The sequence below is a fragment of the Epinephelus moara genome, chromosome 19 (genome assembly GCF_006386435.1).
Source record: "Epinephelus moara isolate mb chromosome 19, YSFRI_EMoa_1.0, whole genome shotgun sequence".
NCBI lineage: Eukaryota > Metazoa > Chordata > Actinopteri > Perciformes > Serranidae > Epinephelus > Epinephelus moara.
This window is the reverse complement of record NC_065524.1, coordinates 27,194,105-27,215,604: the sequence shown is the minus strand read 5'-3', so window position 1 is coordinate 27,215,604 and position 21,500 is coordinate 27,194,105. Positions and strand designations below refer to the sequence as shown.

Here is a 21,500-nt window from a genome sequence, read left to right as displayed (position 1 = left end):
TTATATAGAAGTTGATGAGAAAAAAATGGCTCTGTCTTTGCATGGAGGCTCACTGAGCCAATTGTGTAAGTGTGTTTGATTCCATAGTAACATGTCTGCGACCAGCGCAAGTTTTCCCACATTTTGATGTATAGATTGTGTATGTCGAAAATCGGGGCAGTGAGAGCAATTTGTTCAGAAATTTAAAAAAAATATTTTACAGCTCCTCTATGCACTCTTGCTGTCCCACAGACACCCATTATAAAATCTCTCTGTATCTCTTGTGTCCCTATTCAGAACATATTACTCTCAAATTCCATCTTCTTATAAACATGATGCCTTGATGCAGAGACATTGTAGCAAAGCTTGCAGTAATAAAAATACATTTTTAAGTTAACCTTATGTGCTTCAGGTGAGATCCTTGTCCATCTATCAGCTCTTTTCTGTGATGCTTTTGTCTGATAGAAAATGCTGGATTATCTGAGAGAGAAGCAAGACGTTGGTTTCTTTCAGAGCATGGCTGGACTCATGCGGTCATGTAGGTAAGTGAGTGTAGGAACCATCTCTGTCAAGTCCTGTCAAATGTGACAGAGGCCTTCATTCTTAATAGGACTGCAAAAGCTTTTTTCATCCTTTTGTGTGTGTGTGTGTGGTTTTCTTCTATCCAGTGTTCTGGATCTGAACGCATTTGAGAGGCAGAACAAAGCAGAAGGATTAGGCATGGCCATGGACGAGAGCTCAGGTACTGTATTCAAGTGGAAATAAAAAAAAGAATCAGTTTCTGTGGAGCCATGTCTTAGTAGAAGAGCCAGCTGTGAGATTCCCTGGCCTTGAACATACTCTAAATTCTCACTTCAAAATCCTATTTCTTTCTTTGCCTTGCTCAGTCTCAAATATTTTCTACAGCTGTCTCCCTCCATGGTGTCTCTTTTTAAATTCTCTGTACGTTTTCTCATTCACTGTGCCGCACCTTTCCTACAGTATAACTCCATGCCTTGCCCCTTACGCTTTTGATTTCTTACCCTATCTTTTCCCAGGAGAGAAGGTGATGCCTGACAAAGACATAACCTGTGACCTGTTCCGTTTTCTGCAGCTGCTCTGTGAAGGACACAACTCAGGTTATTTGCCCTATTGCCTGTATCCACTCGCACACTGTCACAAAGTTCACATAGATTATACTGTTGTCTTTGGAAAAAGGACCACAAACTGTAACACCTTGACATCCATTGTCTAATTACATTGTCTACACATGGTTAAATTCATTTTGATGTTCCAACTTCCTTTATGTGTTAGATTTCCAGAATTACTTGAGAACACAAACAGGCAACAACACCACCGTCAACATCATAATAACCACTGTGGACTATTTACTGAGAGTGCAGGTGAAGTTTTAATCTTTGATCTATCACAATAATATTTTGACTTCAAACGTGGTTTATTTAAGCTTACGAGCCACAAATATCTCTTTGTGCTACACTGCAGGAGTCAATCAGTGACTTCTACTGGTACTACTCAGGGAAGGATGTGATTGATGCACATGGACAACAGAACTTCTCCAAGGCCATAGAAGTGGCCAAACAGGTCTTCAACACTCTCACTGAGTACATACAGGTCAGTCAGTTTCCATCACGGGTTAAAATGTCTTCTTACTGTATTTCATGTATAATTCTGTGAGCTCTGTGGTGGAAATTACCTGCGAACACTCAGCACTCAGAAGTGTTGTAGTACTCAGAAAGATCAGTCTTGGCCTTAAGACTGCTTTTTCAAGGTCTCTGTCTTGTCTCAGACTTGACTGCAATTTTGTTTGGACTCAGGATTTTATTTCAAGACTGCAAGATGACAACTGTGAGGGATATCACTAATCAGTTTTGGTTTTGACCCTGTCTCAAACACTCAAAGTCTTGGTCTGGACGTGGTCTTGAAGCACTCTGGTCTTGGTCACAACTTCGTCTCAGTTTAGGTGGTCTTCACTACAACACTGGCAATCAGGAAATAAACTTACAAAGCATTTGAGGGGTTGAAGGAAGCAATATATTGTATACACTACATTGTGGAGAGACTATACCTGAATACAGAGCCAAAGTTGTCTGTCCCTCTCCCACCAGAATCATTCATAATTAAGTCTTACTGGACTGGTTCTCTACAGCTTAGATAAGGCACTAACCTTTTTCCCAAAACAGCATACAACAAGCTTTAACCAAAAAAGGGCCATGCCACACATCTTCTATGTGATATAGTGTCAACAAATGCATTATGTAACGTGGCCCATGTTAGCCCACATATGACATTTTCCATAAGGCCCTGACACTGGCACTGATTTATGACTCCAAAAAAAGGCCAAGGTTAAGCTCTCACTGTTAGACCTCAACACACAGAAACGGAGAACGTTGCACTGAATGATAAAAGTTAATGTTTAATTTACTTTCTTATCTCCAACTGATCATATTGTCTTACAGTTGAGATATTTCTTAAAATTATGCCGCTCACGTTGTTGTTCTGTTCATCCAGGGCCCGTGTGCTGGGAACCAACAGAGTCTAGCTCACAGTCGTCTGTGGGACGCTGTGGTGGGATTTCTCCATGTCTTTGCCCACATGCAGATGAAGCTGTCTCAGGTATAGCACATTAATCCACTGACATTTGATTAGCTTACCTCCCTCCAAAATTCTGCTGAATCGTAAGATTAATACTTCTCTAGTTGATAGTGCACTTTAGGGTCTTTATGTTCATACAAAACACTTACTGTTAATCTGTTGTTGCGCACAATGTGAACTGCCTCTGGTAATGTGTCTTGTAAATTTGTAAAATGTAAGATATGAAATGACTTTGCTGTTATGTATTATATTTTATATTCAGGATTCAAGGCAAATTGAGCTGCTGAAAGAGCTCATGGATTTACAAAAGGACATGGTTGTTTTCTTGCTTTCCATGTTAGAAGGCAAGATTTCCACTTCATTGTTTTTTGCACAATTCATGATCATAAATAAGCGACAAGTCACCATTATCCAGAATTTATTTCTCTGCTCATCCTCCCCCCTGCAGGCACTGTCGTTAATGGAACTATTGGAAAGCAGATGGTGGATATGTTGGTGGAATCGTCAGGCAATGTGGAAATGATCCTCAAGTTTTTTGACATGTTTCTCAAACTTAAAGACCTCACCTCCTCAGATGCCTTCAGAGAGTACGACCCTAATCGTAAGGGCTACATCTCCAGGAAGGACTTCCAGAAAGCCATGGAGAACTGCAAGCGTTTCTCCTCAGCTGAGATTCACTTCCTCCTGTCCTGCATGAAGACGGACGATAGTGAAATTGTGGATTATGAGGCCTTTGTGGATCGCTTCCACGAGCCAGCCAAAGACATCGGCTTCAGCATTGCTGTTCTCCTCACTAATTTGTCCGAACACATGCCCAACGATTCGAGACTTAGGACATTCTTGGAATTGGCAGAGTGTGTCTTGACGTACTTCCAACCCTATCTAGGACGTATTGAGATCCTCGGCAGTGGGAAGCGCATTGAACGCGTCTACTTTGAGATCAGTGAATCCAGCCGCACACAGTGGGAGAAGCCTCAGGTTAAAGAGTCCAAGCGTCAGTTCATTTTTGATGTGGTCAATGAGGGTGGAGAGAAGGAGAAAATGGAGATGTTTGTCAATTTCTGTGAGGACACCATCTTTGAGATGCAGCTAGCAGCACAGATATCTGGCTCTGACACTGGAGAGAGGTGCGCTGACAAAGGAGGAGAGGAACAGAGTGAAGAGGATGCTCAGGACGACAGCGGGGTGTTTTTCATGTGTCGTTGGTTGTTATTGCTGATATCTCTGCTTTCTGTCAAAAACCTGAAGACATTGATGAAGATGACCATGAAGGATATCCTCATGGCAGCTGTGTTCTTCCTCAGATTCATTTTTATGGCTCAGGTCCGGTGTATTTGTGTTGTTATTCGCAGCATCTTATATGTCCTCTACATAGCCTTTGTCAGTGGTGGGCTCATAGAGGGAGCCAAGAGGATGAGGATGTCGGATTTGCTCGGTGGTATTCTCGAGCCAACTCTTGATGAGGTCATGGAGGTGCAAAGTGGTGTGGATAGGCTGAGGAAGTACTCAGCCAGTTTCTCTTCTCAGAGAGAATTGAGGGAGATGGGCCATGTGGCAGCTGTGACCTCCCCCAGGGAGGTGGATGTATTGTCAGACATATTTGGTCTTAAATTGAAGAAGGATGGAGGTCAATACAGACTTATACCACAAGACCTAACTGCCAGTCTGACTGACCTGTTCAACACGACCTCCAAAACAAGTGCCACTGCTGATTTTTCTGAAAAGCGTCAGGGGACGGTATGAATTCATTTTAATTTATTTGAATATGAGACGATACAAGACTCTCAATGTGTTGTGATACTCACAAATTTTGTTCAGCATATTTTCTTAAATTTTTTATTGCTTTGATGCTGATTTATATAAATTTTTGATTTCCTCATGAATTTCACTGACAGCAACGTAAGGCCCACACAGTCACAGAGGGAAAAACAGAAGATGAGACAGTGCCTGAAGTGGAGAATGCAAAGTGAGTCTTTTGCTTCCCCATTAAATCATGAAAGAGGAATTATTAAATGTTCTCATAACATCCCAAGTCATTAGAATTGCTGACTGCAATTAGGACAGTTCACCCGAAAATCAAAAATACATATTTTTCCTCTTACCTGTAATGCTGTTTACCAGTCTAGGTTATTTTCTTGTGAGTTGCCGAGTGTTGGCGATATCAGCTGTGGAGATGGCTGTCTTCTCTTAGACTCACATCAACACAATCTAGACTGATAAACAGCACTACTAGTAAGAGATAAAATATGTATTTTGATTTTGGGATGAATTAATCCTTTAAAGTACGAAAGTAATTAACAATGGCATTGCATTACATTACAATGCACTTGGTAGCTGTGACAGTGCATTGTAGGTCTGAAACTTATAAAAACTCAAACTTGCCAAATTAAGCACTGTCATGTTGATGTCACTTTTCATCAAAAGAAATATGAAGTTATTAAAAGTAAAAGTTGGATTTCATCATCTCAGACCTTTGACCCTTCCTCTGTTTGTGACTGAACTGTTTGCAGAGGGAGGGAATTTGAGGAGAAAACCAGGAAGGAGAAAGCAGAAGCAGAACAGAGAGCCAAGAGATGCTCTAATAAGTCAGAGGAACCAGAGAGCCAACACTCTGCCCTCTGGGAGATGATAAGCACTCATAACAAGAGCCTGCTGGTAATATACAAAAACACTCACACATGCTTGTGCACTTATGCATATACAAACCAACAGAGATAAAGAGGCATACCAACAAGCACTTCAGTTTGCATACACAGGCATAAACTTGTACAGGCAGAAAATACCTAAATGTTTTTTTCTCCTTTTTTCCACAGAATTACTTTGCAAGGAATTTTTATAATATGCGCTTACTAGCTCTGTTTGTAGCTTTTGCAATCAACTTTATCCTCCTCTTCTACAAGGTGAGTAAAATTCAAATGCATTACATTTTGCTGTAGTATTAAATATGCAGGGGTGTTAACATTGGAAAGTAATTGAGTACATTTACTAAATTACTTGTACTTACACTGTACGTAAGTACAAGTATTACTTAGTACTACAAAGTATACTTCAATATCACTATTTCATGCTTCTTTTTACTTAGACTACATCACATTTCAGAGGGAAATAGTTTCCTTTTTATTTCAGTGCATTTATTGGACAGCAATAGTTACAAGTATCTCTAGAGCAGTGGTTCCCAACTGGCAGGTCCTGATCCAAAAGTGGGTCATGGGTCTATTCTGAATGGATTGCAAGTGACTCGCGAACATGACAAGTTTGTTAATAATTACATTTTATTTTAAAGTATAGGGAATTTCTGGCAGAGAGCTTTTGTTTTGAAGTGCCATTTCTTGAGACAACAAATTAGCTACACAACATGGACAAACACAAGACGGTGAATATATATTAACTGCATGGACCTTGAACTAATCACTTAAGACAAATGTGGTCCCTGTGTCTGGATCAGATGGGAACTGCTGTTCTAGAGAGTATATTTTAATTACAAAAAATGGGATTGTCACATAAAATTTGTGTTTTACACTACACAGCAATCAACATTTGCGGCACATGGACCAATCTAAACAATGTACACAAGAATGCATCAGTAGTAATAGTCTGATATTGTGATGTATCCATCAGCCATTTATTTGCATATTAGACTGTTTAAGTTTTAATATTTGAAGTACATTTTTCTACTTATACTTTTGTTCTTTCATCCAAGTAAAATTCAGAATGCAAGACATGTCTGTAACAGAGTGTTTTCACCAGAGCCTGTATAGCAATTCGCCAAAGACTGTGACCGAGAGGAGTCAGTCTAACTCTGTGGTCTCCTTGAGTTTGATGCTGTCACATTGTACTGCCTTATATTGTGTGTTTCTCGTATTTTGTGCTTGTATGTCTTTGGTGAGGTCACTCCCTCTTTCGGTCTCTTATTGTCTTTCCAGGTAGCATCCTTGCCTGAATCTCAAGAAGAGAAGGAAGCGGTCACATCTGTTATCAGTGAGGAACTGGACTCAGCTGTCGACGATGAGGACAGAGATTATTTTGTGCTGGAGGAGAGTAGTGGATACATGGAGCCGTCGCTCCGTTTCCTGGCCGTGGCTCACACAATCATATCCTTCTGTTGTATTATCGGATACTACTGTCTCAAGGTATACCGGCATGAGCGCGTACTTTTATAGATTTTTAATGAACTCATTTCACTTTCTTGAATCAGTTTCTCTCCATCATAAAAGCCCAAGAGTGTAGTGTTAAACCACGGACAGATTGACAACGAAGCACATTGTTAGGTTTTGACCCATACAGCTAATCAGAATGTCAGAGATGTGAAGTTCTGCCAGTTGTGCACTGGACATTTAAAGAGTCAAGAGATCACTGTAGTGCTTGATTGGCAGGTACCACTGGTGATATTCAAACGTGAAAAGGAAGTGGCGCGAAGGCTGGAGTTTGACGGGCTGTATGTGACAGAGCAGCCCCCTGAGGAGGACATCAAAGGGCAGTGGGACCGACTGGTCATTAACACACCGTATGTTCGTTGCCACATAATCAGCTGGCTGATGTCAAATTAATATCAAACATGTTTTATTCTAGTGATAATAGTTTGAGAATCTTGCTGTTGGCAGCTTTTTTATAGTTGTACAGTGCAGAAATGTTTCACTCACAGTGATGTTTCTGTTGTCTGTTTTTAATTACGTTTTTTTCCTTTCTAAATATTTGATCATTGTCTTTGTCTTCTCAGATCATTTCCAAGTAATTACTGGGATAAATTTGTGAAGAGGAAGGTAAGCTCTTCTTTGATTTTGCACTGTAAAAATATTATACGTTCTATTCTAAATGTGCTTATGGATGTATGTGATTGTGTGCATATTTCACTCAGTGACACTTCATTAAGAAACTAACTGAGATTTAATGAGCCATTTAATGGCAGGTGTAATTATTCCCCTGTCAGTTTATTGTCTCCGGAGACAGTGCAGCACTTTTAGCTTCCTCATTTGGATTAGCTCTGCTGTGATGAAAAGAAATTATTCTTTGCTTTAAGTTTAAGAAACTCCTTTTTGGTCTTCTTTTCCTTTTATGAGAACATTCAATTGACTTTTCAGCAGAATTTAAGAGAAAATAAAAGAGATGTAGGTCTGTTGAACTGAACTAGAAAACTCTATCTGGTTTTACTAGTTCTGATGCATTAAATCAGGAGAGCCAGTCATTAAAATCACAAAGTCTTGAAATGGCTGCCATATTTCATCTCTACTACCCAAATGATGTTATAGCACTTTCTGTTCCATCTTGTTCCAAACTTCATGTATAATGATCAGAGAATAGAGTGCTACTGTCTGTTTCACTGACTGTAAAGAAACATGGAGGTAGTGATGGCACTCTGGCTTCTAAGGGGCTGTTTTGAAACCTTCATTTTACTAAGCTGGAATGAGATTTTCTTGGATGTTGCAAATTTGGTCAAAGGGTAGATGGGGCTCAAGTAGGACAAGGAGGTGGAAACCACCACAGCTGATTGTGATAGGCTGAGACTCCTGCCAACCAAACAAACATGCTTTGAAATATGCCTGTCTTTCAGCCAAAATATATTTTTAAGTAAAATTTGTTTTTACTGCCACAGATATCTTTAAGAAAACTGACAGTACAGGCTGGCCGCTGGTCCTTAAAAAGGACACTGTTTTACGGGTTTCAAACTAGGCATAATTGGGATCAAGAAGGTGGGATTGCACATGCAGAGCTGGAAACACAGAAAGTATCGTCAGGGTCATTATTATTGTTCATTTTGAACTGATATCAAGTGTTTACTTGGAAAGAGTATATTTTCACTTTTGGTGTGTATTTCCATGGCAAGTTTGGTCTTAAATTTCATTTAAAGTGGTATTAAAAAGTCTTAAATTTAACCTGTTTATACCTGTAGACACCCTGCAGTAGCTGTTTAGCCCACAATGTCTTATGAAAGAAGTATATAGATTTTAATATTCATTTAAATTAAGAAAAGTTAGCACTTTTTTGAGTGGGTCTCTGAAGAGCTAGAGATTTTTTTTTAAGTTAGCACCTAACAGGCGTTGGAGGTAGGGCCCTGTTCATTCCTATAAAAGTTGCTCAGTTGCCCATGAAGTCAAAAAAGTTCAGTTTCCCAGGTTTGAAGTTACCCGGATCTTCAGCAATGTGGGACCCAAAGAGGAAGCGCACTAGAGTCTTACATCAGCTGAGCAGAGAACTTCCGTATTAACGTCAGTAACTTGAATGATAATGAAATTATTAAATCATGTGGCTCTTCTAAACTTTTGAATTGATCAGAGGAATGAAAGGAGTCATACCGCTGGGTTGTGATGCTCAAAAAAAATATCCACTGATTTATCGCCGTCTCTTTGACAATGCAAGTTGTGGCTAACCGGACGTTGTAATTCCACAGTTTGGCTGCTATCTCAAATTGGCTTTAAAGCCTGGAGCTTTTCTTGAGGTCTTGGGCATTAATGGCACTGTATCTTAAGGCACTTCTGCAAGGCCACTACTGCACTACCATGCTGGGATGGCCACTCTATATTAAGTATGTTTAGCAGTGCCACATTGCATTTAATAATCTGTATTACATCATTTTACAAGCCTGCAGTAAAATAGATGGTATAAAGCCCTCAAGTGCTTTGCTAATCCACTTTTGAGTTTTGAGGTTGTAGATATTGCTCATCATACTTTGATTGCTTATGTTTGTAATAAGAAAATGGCTCCGTAATAAAACTAGACTGTGGTTGGCTCTTGTTTTAAGACAATAAATCAAGTGACAGAGAATGTCTCAGAGCCACAGCAGCATAATGATAAGGAGAAACTCTGCAGTCACCAGCCAAGGTTCACTGCACATATACATACAATAGTTTAGATGGAAGGTAAAAAACATAAGCCCATGTCATTACTAATTATTTATATACTGTCAGATTGCACCCAGTAAAAACAGACCAGACCATCTACACAACCAACATGCTACTGTGGGGTGCACAACCACTTTGCTCCTAAAATCTCACTCTCTGTCTGTCTCTTCATCTCTTCATGTATCATTTTGTCATATGGATCACTGTTCATTTGTATGTTTACCTGGTCTTAACACATATCTATTGCATGTCTGTCAGTCCTGGAAGAGGGATCCCTCCTCAGTAGGGCTGGGTACCGAAACTCTGTACTTTTTGTACTTGGTACCGATTCACGTCGGTACTACCGAGTACCGATTCACTTAAAATGAAACGGTGCCAAATTTCGGTACCTGAGGTGGAGGCGGAGCGAGAGCGCATGACTCGCACCTCAGACTCAGCAACAATGGCGACAAAACAATGTGCAGACAAAAGTTAAGGTGCAGCACTGTTCCTAAATGTTCTCAATAAAATGTTGAAACTGAGAAGTTTAGACTATGGGCCCGAACGACGCATAGTGCGTCCAAATTCACACCCGTTCTTCTCTGTGGATTTTCTCCGAGTCAATGGAATTTCTTGCAATAATGAAAAAATACTGGCAATCATGTCCACCTGGCACAAACCACATGTTTTGGACAGCTGTGAAGTGACAGAATGTCCCAGCATCATGGTTCTTATATTGCCAGATTCCAGAGAGTCTCCCCTCTTTATATATGGTAGAATATGTCAACTTCCAACTTGCTATGGTGGGATACATGTAAAAATGTAAGAATTTAGTAACACGGATTTGTTTTTTTCATTGATATAAAAATTAATATAAAATACAGGCACATAGAAGGACATGAAATGATGGCAAATCTGGTTAGCCCAGATTGTCCTGAAAAAAAACAAAAGATATAGCATGTGTATGTAGCCTTTATAATGACTGTGATATGAGCTTAAAAGTAAAGGCAGTAAAAATACCCCAAAAAGGCCTAGGGCCCATAGGGTTAAAAAGTACCAAAATAAGGTACCGTTTGGTACCGGTACCGAATTCCAGATACCGGTACCGGTACCGTATCGGTTCAATTATGAACGGTACCCAACCCTACTCCTCAGTTGCTCTTCCTGAGGTTTTTGACCACTGTTTTTCCTGTTAAAGGGTTTTTTGGGGAGTAGCCATCATAAGCATCACCATCATCTTGTAGCAGAACTAAGCTGCCATCTCATTACATGCAGGAGAATTCAATCTCTTACCTCTTGCTACCTCCTGTCATTCTTTATTCAGATGAAGAGGCACCTGAGAGACTATTGTTTTATGTAAATCTTGCCCTGTCAGGTGATGGATAAGTATGGTGACTTTTACGGCAGTGAGAAGATTAGTGAACTCCTCGGTCTGGACCAAGCTGCATTAGACTTCAGCTCTGAGAGAAAAGAAGAGAGGAGGCTCAAGAGAGACACTACCTGGAGTGCTCTGTGAGTAGTAAAAAAAAAAAGTCCTTGCCATCTTGCATTCTTTAAGCGATCCGTGGGAAACTGCAGCCATCTAGTCTGTCATTTATTTAGCATTGTATGCAGTTCATTTTCTCAAAGATACAAAGGATTGTTGTATAGGATAGGATTTTAAATCTTTGTTGTCCTTGTTTTTGTTGTTTGTTTGTGCATGACACATCAAAAGGCAAGATTTTCAAATTATTGTTTTTTTATTTCAGTATAGCATATATATAGTATCGTTATAAATAATAAATAACTCTGGCCTTCGACGGGTAATATAGTATGCACACCTAGCAGCCTGCAATGATGATACCAATGTGGCATCCTTTGGAGGATAACTTCAAGAATGTTTGCATAGAGGCAACTTGGTGTTAATATTAATGGAAAAACATTCAAATAAGGAAATCAATACAGCTCTTTATCTGATGCACTTTACTGTAGAGGTGAATGGGACGCCTGATGAACACAACCACTCTGTTTACTGCATACCCAGTTCTTGTCTTGGCCTTGTTAGTTACATCTTAAAATAACATTTTAGATGCTGCTATTAATATTAATAGCCTTCACCATTATAAATAGCCATCTCACTAATACTGTGTATGTGTATTTGAGTATGTGTGTATTACCTAATAGGGGTGGCCAGACAAAAGAAGGTCCTAGAACATTATGTTGTACTTGAGGAGGAACAGGACATTCTGAAATGAAGCCACGTGACAGACGGGCTCTTTGAGAAAAGACACTGTAGCAACATGGGCCTGATTTTAGCCGTGGACATCTTGGCCTTATTTTTCCAGGTTCTCACCATGTATCTGTGTGATGATGCTATTTATTTCAGATTCAACTCCACTGACATGAAGTACCAGGTCTGGAAACTAGGAGTTGTGTTCACTGATAATGTGAGTTCAGTCGTGTGTAATATTTCGTGGCTTCTGCTCAGTGTGTTTGTGTGTGCCCTCTTGTTCCTACATAGCCAAGATAAAGGTGTCACTTCCTGCAATTTATGTTAACTGATAATTACTGAGCAGTGTGCGTAAAACATATCTGATATTTTATGACTTATCCCTCATTTGTTTAATGTCTTGCTCTGCTGCGCTAAGATTTTTGTTTGATACAATTGCACATGCTGCATAAGTGACGGTGGTAATATCCTGTGATTCTGCCTTATCTAAAATACACATTTGTCTCTCTCTCATCTGTCCTGGTCATCTATATTGCCTGTTTTTATGTGTGTGTATGTCGTCTTTGGTGTGCGCGCAGTCCTTCTTGTACTTGGCCTGGTACATGGCCATGTCGGTTCTGGGTCATTACAACAACTTCTTCTTTGCTGCCCACCTTTTGGACATCGCCATGGGCTTTAAGACCCTTCGCACCATCCTTTCCTCAGTCACACATAATGGAAAACAGGTGTGTGTGTGTGTGTGTGTGTGTGTGTGTGTGTGTCAGTCTGTCTTTAATTCTCTATCCATCTGTCTTAATGTGTGCTCATATGTGCAGTGTGCATGCATGTGATGTTTGCTTTCACGCTGTAGGGTTATATTGGAGGCTTTTCTAAGATGAAGAAGCGTATTAAAGCCCATCTGCCTCTGTCTATCCCTTTGTAATTATGTGTGTGTCTGTCAGTTGGTCCTCACTGTGGGTCTGTTGGCGGTTGTGGTCTATCTCTACACTGTTGTGGCCTTCAACTTCTTCAGGAAGTTTTACGACAAGAGCGAAGACAAGGACGCCCGGGACATGAAGTGCAATGACATGCTTACTGTAAGTTAAATGTGCATATGAACACAAGGACACACACTTAGAGGTCTGTCTCTCTCTCTCTCTCTCTCTCTCTCTCTCTCTCTCCCTCTCTCTCTCTCTCCATATATATATATATATAATCTGTCCTGTCTCTCTGTGTTTATATTTCTAACACAAACACAGCTGCACACTTGGTTTTCTGCTGCCACAGATTGAGAGCGGTAGAGGAGGATTCTGACAGTGATCCCAATTGTTAAAGTAAGAACAGCCTCTTGTCTTAGTTTTCCATAAAATGATGGACACATGGATAGAAAACAGTCCCTCAAGCCTCAGCATAGCTTTTTGTTTGGCTATTCACAACATTAACACCCCACCGCCTGCTCTATTCTAATGTGAACTCCACTGTCACTCACATATGCAGGCGGATTGGCAGCGATAGCATTTGAATAAAACCCTGCTATTATAGGAGGCAGGGGATATTACATTAAATCCTCAGTCACACTCGCTGTGTTATTGTTTATGTTGGACTTTTAGCAGCAGTGATTGCAATCCCTTTTCCAACATTTAAACACCACCACATTTTTTATACAAATAAAATGCAAAAATGGCAAAAATGTGAATCCAAAGACAAGCAGGAGACATCTCTGTTTGGGCCTGTATGGAGGAAAAAAGTGCCAGTTTCAAAGTTGGGATATTCCTTGAAGGTTTAGCAGTCAATTTCTATGCTATTTTTGTCCAGGTTACTTGTGGAAAATATCCTTGGCAGTTAAAAGCACAGTACAGTCTTTGCTAGACAACTAGAATGTTAATTCTTGCCTCATAATTGTACACAAGCTCCTCTTGGGGAAATACTGTCTGAGGCAGAATATTGATTAAAATAAAACTTCCACTGTTCTGTGAAATTGTGTAAAAATGCTGCCTGTTGGAAACTTTCAAATGGCTCCCCAGAAGCAACTAGCATGGAAACGGGCATGAAAATGAATTGAATAAATTTTGATTTTGTTTTGCAGCTTGAATTTTCAATTTACAGTGTCGTCCTTGGAGTTTAAAAAACAATACTTTAGTCCATTTTTAAGATACTTTACATTTCCCCCCCTTACTGCATACCCTTGTCAGAAAGAGAACAGCTGCACATACTATACAGTAATATAAAATGTATTTTCTGTCAGTGCTACATGTTCCACATGTATGTTGGAGTGCGTGCGGGCGGGGGCATTGGTGATGAGATCGAGGACCCTGCTGGAGATGAGTTTGAGGTGGAGCGCATCGTCTTCGACATTACATTCTTCTTCTTCGTCATCGTTATCCTCCTGGCCATCATCCAGGGTGAGTCACAAACACTGAATCTGTTTCACAAATACAGCTCAGCATCAACATGTATTCCACATGTTTTTCACTGAGACACACACAGATACATTTTATTCCTCTTGTTTGACTAGAGCACACTTTATGAATTTTTCATGAGGAATTCAAGAAAGAACAAAGTATCTGTTTATTCCACCGAGTCCTTAAGTTTCACTGACACCTGTCGTTCAGAGACAAGCGTGCACACACATACATGTACACAAACAGATACACAGACACACAATTGTGTCCCTTTTTTTTTCAGGCTTGATAATTGATGCCTTTGGGGAGCTTCGTGACCAGCAGGAGCAGGTGAAAGAGGATATGGAGGTGAGATTTGGCACTTTCTCTCAGAAAAACTCTTTTCCTGTACGCACACATTCCAGCACAGGCAAGTGCACTACTGATAGGAAGTAATTTTGTGTTGTATGGGGGTTGTACACAAGTGGCAACCTCCAGGGCTGAAAAATGAAGCCAACACACAGAACCCAACACAGAAGTGCCAAAAACGTTCTTTGAAGGATGGCTCTGGAAGCCGAAGTTATGCGTAATTAGGGCAGGACCACTTCAAGTGACGACTGTCAGCTGATTAGTCTCCATCAGATCCACCCCTCGTTCCTCCACAGCTCCAGCCATTTATCCAAATATGGTCACTTCTGGCTCCAAAAAACCAAGATGGCAGCAGCCGTAATGCCAAACTCAGTCTGTGGTTGCACAGTATGAAGTGCTGTGCCGATTTAGATACAAACAGGATAAATACTTGACAACAGTTGTCAAGTAAGCTTGAGGTCAGTTGTAATTTAAGTTAGTGTGTAAAGAGATAACTGTGAGCACAAGATTGAGCAAGTTAAGTAGATTTAGTTGTTGTGTGTTACAGGAAACGATCGTACCACTGGCCTTAATGAGAGGATGCCATTATCTATTCCTCCTGAATAGTTAGTGGATAACAGTAACAGAAAGTGAAATCTGAGGGAAAAAAATCACTGGTATTTATGTGTAAATGGCACACATGGAATATATTTTGGATAAGATAAGCATCACTTGCTGTCTTTGGCAGCAGTTGGCTGTTTAAATCATTATTTGCTCAGAACTCTCAGTCTCTGAGGCTTGTTAGACTCCTGTCACACTGCTTGCATACTGACACAAGTGTAGTGTTGTTAGAGAATGTAAGTTCATTTAGGGCTTAGTGAGTGAAGGCTAGATGCAGCAGAATACAAATGAAGGTGCATTTCTTCATAATTACGATTCCACAAAGTGCATCGCTCAGAGTTGCTGAGCCAGTTACATGTAACGCTTGTTTGTTGGAACCTCAGGAGTTTACTGACCACGTAGCCTCGGTGCATACTGTACAAACCTCAGAGCTACGCCTCTAAAGGCAGCAGCAGATGTGAACAGAATCCTACCAAAGCAAGCCATGCAGGCAGGACAAGTAAGGTTACAAGAGACTTTATTAGCAGGCTGACAACCGTATGTAGTCGGAACAGGCAAACAAGTCCAAAGGTGCAGGAGAGGCAGGCGTGAGATCAAAGGCGGCGAGCTACCCTCTTAACATAAAGGGTGCACGTGTGATGTCACTGAATGCATAGTTGTCATGGTCACTCCCTCTTGAGTGGCAAACACTGTACATTCACATGAAAAATACACATCACATGAAAAAGCAGAGAGCTGCTGTGCAGAAAAAGACTAAAAAAGAACTCAAGCAAAATGTTTAACTGAAGCAAGCAGGGGATATGATCATGAGCAGTATGATATTAGTGTATAGTATAGTGAGTAAATGAATTAATTTTTTATTATTGTGCCATGCAAACAATTATGCCCAGCCTGCAGGGACTAACAAGATACCATAAAATCAAACAAGCTAGGATCACAGTCTAGTATAGAGCAGACAACAATAAGAAAAAAAGAGAAGAGGGGAAACAAAAAATAGAGCAAAGCGACTCACGCATCCTCAGTAAACAAATCACTGAGTAAAACAAGTGCTAATTAAACACTGTATTTTTCCTTCTTTTCCACTTTTGTGGCAAATTTGGCAAACCTAAACACTTCAAAATTAAACAGCCATTCCAGCTTTTGGTCTTCAGAGGACCAGAGTATCTCAGGGTTTAGTCAAGCCATTTCATGGAACAGTAACTCTCTTAAGTCATCATAGTTTGTACAGTATAAAAGAAAATGTCTCTCACTTCCCACTTCACCCAAATCACACAGCTCACACTGTCTGTTTTCCTCTTGAATATTGTTCAATCACCCAATCTGAATGGCCAGAGGAAGAATAGGAGCTCTCAGGTGTCAGGTCATGTCTTGTTATTAATGTGTGTTTTCATGTATTCCCTGGTTTCTCTCCACTGTGTGTCTCTCAAAAAATGAAACAGTGCCTCAGATTTTATAGCTGCTTTTCCCAGATATTTAACATCTGGGAAAAGCGGCTGTAAAAATTTGAGGCACTGTTTTATTTAGACACAATTTGCTCTGCTGCAGTTGGCAATGATAAATCAGTTTCTGCTGCTACTCCCATCCCCATAATTTGTAGCTCTAAATAGGAGTCCCCTAAATACACATTGCTTTAACCCCAAATCCCTTTTTTTCTGTCATTTTACCAACACAGAACTTTTGTGCGGCTACATATTAAATATGGGCAGAGGTAATTTGACTGTTTCATACCCCCCAAAATGATGCAAATCCTCAGCAAATATGCCCCCCTGTGTTTTCTGAAAACCTGGCAGTGAGTAGTCCTGGGAGTATTTAGTTGCTCTTATTTACAGTCCTTTTGTGGGCATCCTTTGAGTGTCGTCGTAAGAGAAGCATCTTAAAAGGTGTCATATTGTCGTGCGTCTGAGTCACAGAGCACTAACAGAAAAGGCCTCTGGCTTTGAGGTTATTTTTCTTTTAACATGCTCTTGACAACATGCTTCTCTGAGACCGTTTCATGAATCATTGCATGTCTTACATCTCTCCTCCCGCAGACCAAATGTTTTATATGTGGAATAGGAAGTGAGTACTTTGATACGGTCCCTCATGGCTTCGAGACTCACACTCTACAGGAGCACAACTTGGCCAACTATCTGTGAGTTGATTTAACACTCACTACTGTCATGCCTCGACCTACTAATTTTGTAAATACTAAAACTCACGACTTGATGTGTTGCCAGTTGAAGGCGTTTGTGATGTTGCCTTTCACAGCTGCAGTGAAGCATAAATATTATGCATGCGCCAACATCACTTACGAAAAAATGACACCTCCATTTGTGTTCATGTTAGTTAATCATTCATCCACTTGGCTGTTTTAACAGTTTATCCCTATAAACCAATAGCCTATCATGTTCTAAACAATGTCACTCTGTTTGGCTTTAGGCCTGTTTTTGGTTTAAAATATTAACGGCAGTGTTATGTTTACATTCCCTGGTAGACCTCCGCACCTGCACTTGTTTCATATTTATCAATAACCGCCTTCTGTCTGTACTCTGCGTTCATGTCGTCCGTATTTGTGCACATTTTCTGAAAGCGTACAGATATGGACAAATTGGAGCAGTACCACTGGAAATCATGGGGGCAGTGTAGCATAGTTCAAGCAAGACATGACAGTAGAACATGATAAAGAGACTTTAAAAATGGCGGAATGGGACGTTTGTATTGAATGGCCTCAGTGACAATCACCAGCTACAATACAGCCATCTTTAAATGGAACATTATTACAACCTCCTCCACCGTCGCCATGTTTTTGTTGTCAGAAACTTTTGACTCTGCCCTCTTGTGCCATCTAGTGGATGTGTCTCGACCAACTTAAGCCTACAGACGAAAACACAGGATTTTTTGCCTCCTCTTAAGACTCATTTATACTCCTTTTGTGTACGACAATAGATACATTATTTTCAAGCATAACCGCCACTGCCTTCATACTTCCATGCATCCTTTAAGAAGTAAAGAAGCTCCACTACCATACAAATATAGACACAGGCAGGTATGAATCAATCGGTCACAGGACGCTAACACATATTGCAGCATCCATATGAGGTTTTTTTGATAACAAACAATAAAATAGTAGAAAATATAGCAGAAAAATCCATGAAGATACAAATAAAACTCATCACAAAAGGATGAAATGCAAATAGAGGTGAAAAAATGTTTGTGTAACAGCAGAAAATACTTACCTAAGTCTTCATTGACACACTTTTTATCAGGTTTTCAATGGTTTTGCACATATAACACAAATGTCACAAACACTGTATGGCACTTGTGTGGATGCACAATTGACCCACTGAATTAATGAACACCTTTTCCATGATGCAAATGGTTAATAATGGTTATTTTGTAAGTTGTTGTTGCACTGTGCACTGTTACCACATCAGTAATTACCATTGACAAAGCTTATTGAACCTAATTAGTATGGATTCCTCTATGTGTTTGCATCCTCTCACCAACAGACCTTACTATGCTCATGTCTATGTATGCATGGTTGTCCTTCATGCAACATTAAAAGCCTACCTGATGAAGGTCTGCAGACTGAAACGTCACAATTCATTGCTTCATTCTTCTTGTCAACCTATAAATGATTGCAAGCATTGAAGCAAATAACCTGATTGTCAAAATACAGCTGTTTTCTCTCATTGTATTTCCACTTGAAATACCTAACAACTGTTTCCACAATCCCTGGCCTTGTGCACAAGCTCTTAATTTAATGCTGCAACTCTCTGTGTGGGAGGTACGTGAGTCGCTACATGAACCCCTCTTCTGTGTCCCTACAGATTTTTTCTGATGTACCTTATTAACAAGGATGAAACTGAACACACGGGGCAGGTATACGAGTCATCTCTCTTGTTTTATTGCATGATCCAATCAAAGTCAGAACAAGGTGTGCACTTTTAAAGCTAGGAAACAATTCTTCTGTCATCGCCAAATGCCACATTCCTTAATATATCCACAATCATTCCTGAGTGTCTCAGTGACCTATTTATTCCAGCTTATGTCATCACAGTGACAAAGCTGTGGTGTAACCTTTTCAGCAAAGACAGAATCTGTATTCATTCTGTCTCTCAAAAGCCCTATCAGTCTCAACACGCACATTTTATGATAATGTACATACCAGGCATACCCCTTATGATTCTAATTTATCTTTTCACTCATAAACCATTACTGTATTACAGCTATAAATCTGAAGTGGGGGGTTTCAACTTGCAAGTATTTTAATTTACTTGTCTTATCTTTTCACTACAACATGTTCAAATGACTTGTGGCTTAGAGGAGCAAAGACGAGTGCTTTGCTGTAAATCAGCGAGGAAATAATAGTTTCAGTGTATTTAAAGAGCTTCAACTTCCTCTCTTGTTCCTCACACTGTACTGTACTGTACCTAAATCTATGAAAGAGATGTCCGTCAGAATAAACAAGGACATGCTCAACTGTAAACACTGCACAGTGTAAAATAAAAACAGTAATAAATCCATTCATATTCGGTATAATTTGGGTTTATCTTCGCAGCGCAGATTGCATTTTGGATCTGATGCTGCGGAATTGATAAAAGGAAGAAAATATTACACTGTTTATCACCCTGAAACATTTACGACAATTGGGTGCTATTTCCAAATGGAGCTATGCTCTGGGACTCATCCCTAGATATACTGTGTGTATCCTTTCAGTGTGGTGTTATTCTCAGGTGTGGATTAAAGAGGGAGCTGCTAGGTGGAATGTGGAAAATGTTTCTCGACGGGCCAGACAAACACTGGAAGAGCTTAAATTTGAAACAATATTATTTGTGGACACTGTTTAGAGTTATTTTACTGAAGAATGGATACGTTTGGGGTAGTTAAGAGATATATTACTGCTCTGTTGTCTTTGCCAGGAATCCTATGTGTGGAAAATGTACCAGGAGCGGTGCTGGGAATTCTTCCCTGTGGGAGACTGTTTCCGTAAGCAATATGAGGATCAACTGGGATGAAAAGAAATCTGAGAGATCTAAGGCCTTCCTAGATAATGGCATTACTCTGAAGCCATCTTGATTGATGCCCTCGGACTCACTAAATTACCGTGAATTTTGTGTGTGCACTATTGATTTTGGACTGATTTTCCCACAAAGTATGCATACTTGATAGTTATGCACGTCAGTACTTCTAAATGATATAGATTAAATTATTTGGGAAGTAAAGAATGAGAGCCTCTTGTTTATGTTAGGATGTAAAACTAATGTGCTGTTTGTTTTGGCAGTCTCGTTTCAGTAGTTCCTCGAGGCTACAGAAAAACTACTACTGCTATACTGTTTTCTGCGTCATTATCTCGAGCAGTCAAAGCTGGCAATGCAAATTCAGTTTGACGGCACTTTGCATGCGTCTGTAAAGCTTATGTTTTGTGAATGAAGTGATTTGTCTTTCTAATCACAGCCTAGCATCCCTCTCCCCTGTGTGACATGCAGATAAACACTCTCCCTCTGGCATTTGTTCTTTTTACCCTCCTCTTCCCTGTTTCTTCACGCTCTTTCTTCTTGTCTCTTGTGCTCATCTCTCCAGGATCCTTCCCCTCCTCCTGTCCTTGCTTTTATCCCCCCCCCCTCCCTTTCTTCCTCTCTCCTCTCCTTCCCCAGCTTCAGCTCTTTTCCCTTCTCATTATCAGCCACTGTGTAGCACACCAGCAGGTGTCCCAGAGCTCAGGTCAAAATATTGCCATGGAAGCGGAACACTGAGCTTAACGACATGATTGGCCGCCGTCTCTGACGGACAATAAATTCTCTGGGGAATCCGTGGTTGTAACTCATTGGTTAAAGGAGCATGGTGAGTTTTGTTAAACTGTTAAAACTTGCACGGAGTGTGCATGTGTGCGCAGAGCTGAACAGTGGGATGACAGGCGTGGGAAGGCCACCTACAGATATTGTCCTCATTATGCAAAGGTCGAACGCTGGGCTTACACAAAGTCTGCTACTGATATGTATTCATGTTGCTTCTTGAGTCATGACTTGTAAGCATGCCTGTAACTCATTGAAGGACCAGAAAAAAGGGTATAAGGTAAACATGAGGAACCTTTGCTTTTTTTCCTGAGAAATGCAAAAATGTTTGGGATTATTATATTCTTTAAAATAAACAGATTTTGCAATATTGCCAAATACTTTTCCCATTGATAGAGCTATAGTGGTTTAAATAGTCATTATTAGGATTAAGCAACATTATAGTTAATCGTCAATCTACAATATGTAGGAGACATCGCTGATGTGGGAGATCGATTAAATGGAAAATTTGGTATTCTTCAACCTGGACTCTTTCCCCATGTTTTTAGTGTCTAAGTGACGAATGGAAACAACTGTTTTTCAAACTGGTCCAGTATTGAGTGAGAGTGCTGCAGGCGGCAGCTGAGAAACATGCTGTAATGCAATCTTCGGAGCAATGGCATATCATCAGTGTACGTCCAATAAAAGAAGTTGTTTTTGCCATAGACAGGCTAAGATTGTTAGTTAGAGTGTCTGGTAACATTATGGAAAGGATATTACAAAGAAATAAAATGTTTTTTTGTTACTTTTTACTTGATGCTCC

The 21,500-nt window shown here is 40.1% G+C and overlaps 1 protein-coding gene across 1 annotated transcript in view; it reads left to right on the top strand.

The window, feature by feature from the left end:
- ryr2b (ryanodine receptor 2b (cardiac)) overlaps positions 1 to 20,983 on the top strand; it is an 81,879-nt gene extending 60,896 nt beyond the window's left edge. Inside the window, exons 82-104 of the mRNA XM_050071469.1 lie at positions 445 to 521; positions 648 to 721; positions 1,017 to 1,097; positions 1,273 to 1,361; positions 1,462 to 1,590; positions 2,488 to 2,592; positions 2,834 to 2,915; positions 3,020 to 4,308; positions 4,467 to 4,537; positions 5,082 to 5,226; positions 5,385 to 5,471; positions 6,495 to 6,701; positions 6,945 to 7,075; positions 7,289 to 7,331; positions 10,762 to 10,898; positions 11,752 to 11,812; positions 12,174 to 12,320; positions 12,537 to 12,671; positions 13,820 to 13,976; positions 14,260 to 14,324; positions 16,955 to 17,055; positions 18,734 to 18,785; positions 19,826 to 20,983. Of these exons, the coding sequence (XP_049927426.1) occupies positions 445 to 521; positions 648 to 721; positions 1,017 to 1,097; positions 1,273 to 1,361; positions 1,462 to 1,590; positions 2,488 to 2,592; positions 2,834 to 2,915; positions 3,020 to 4,308; positions 4,467 to 4,537; positions 5,082 to 5,226; positions 5,385 to 5,471; positions 6,495 to 6,701; positions 6,945 to 7,075; positions 7,289 to 7,331; positions 10,762 to 10,898; positions 11,752 to 11,812; positions 12,174 to 12,320; positions 12,537 to 12,671; positions 13,820 to 13,976; positions 14,260 to 14,324; positions 16,955 to 17,055; positions 18,734 to 18,785; positions 19,826 to 19,921 (3,561 nt within the window). The 3' untranslated portion in view covers positions 19,922 to 20,983. The remainder of the gene's footprint in view (positions 1 to 444; positions 522 to 647; positions 722 to 1,016; positions 1,098 to 1,272; positions 1,362 to 1,461; positions 1,591 to 2,487; positions 2,593 to 2,833; positions 2,916 to 3,019; positions 4,309 to 4,466; positions 4,538 to 5,081; positions 5,227 to 5,384; positions 5,472 to 6,494; positions 6,702 to 6,944; positions 7,076 to 7,288; positions 7,332 to 10,761; positions 10,899 to 11,751; positions 11,813 to 12,173; positions 12,321 to 12,536; positions 12,672 to 13,819; positions 13,977 to 14,259; positions 14,325 to 16,954; positions 17,056 to 18,733; positions 18,786 to 19,825) is intronic.
- The last annotated feature ends 517 nt before the right edge of the window (positions 20,984 to 21,500 follow it).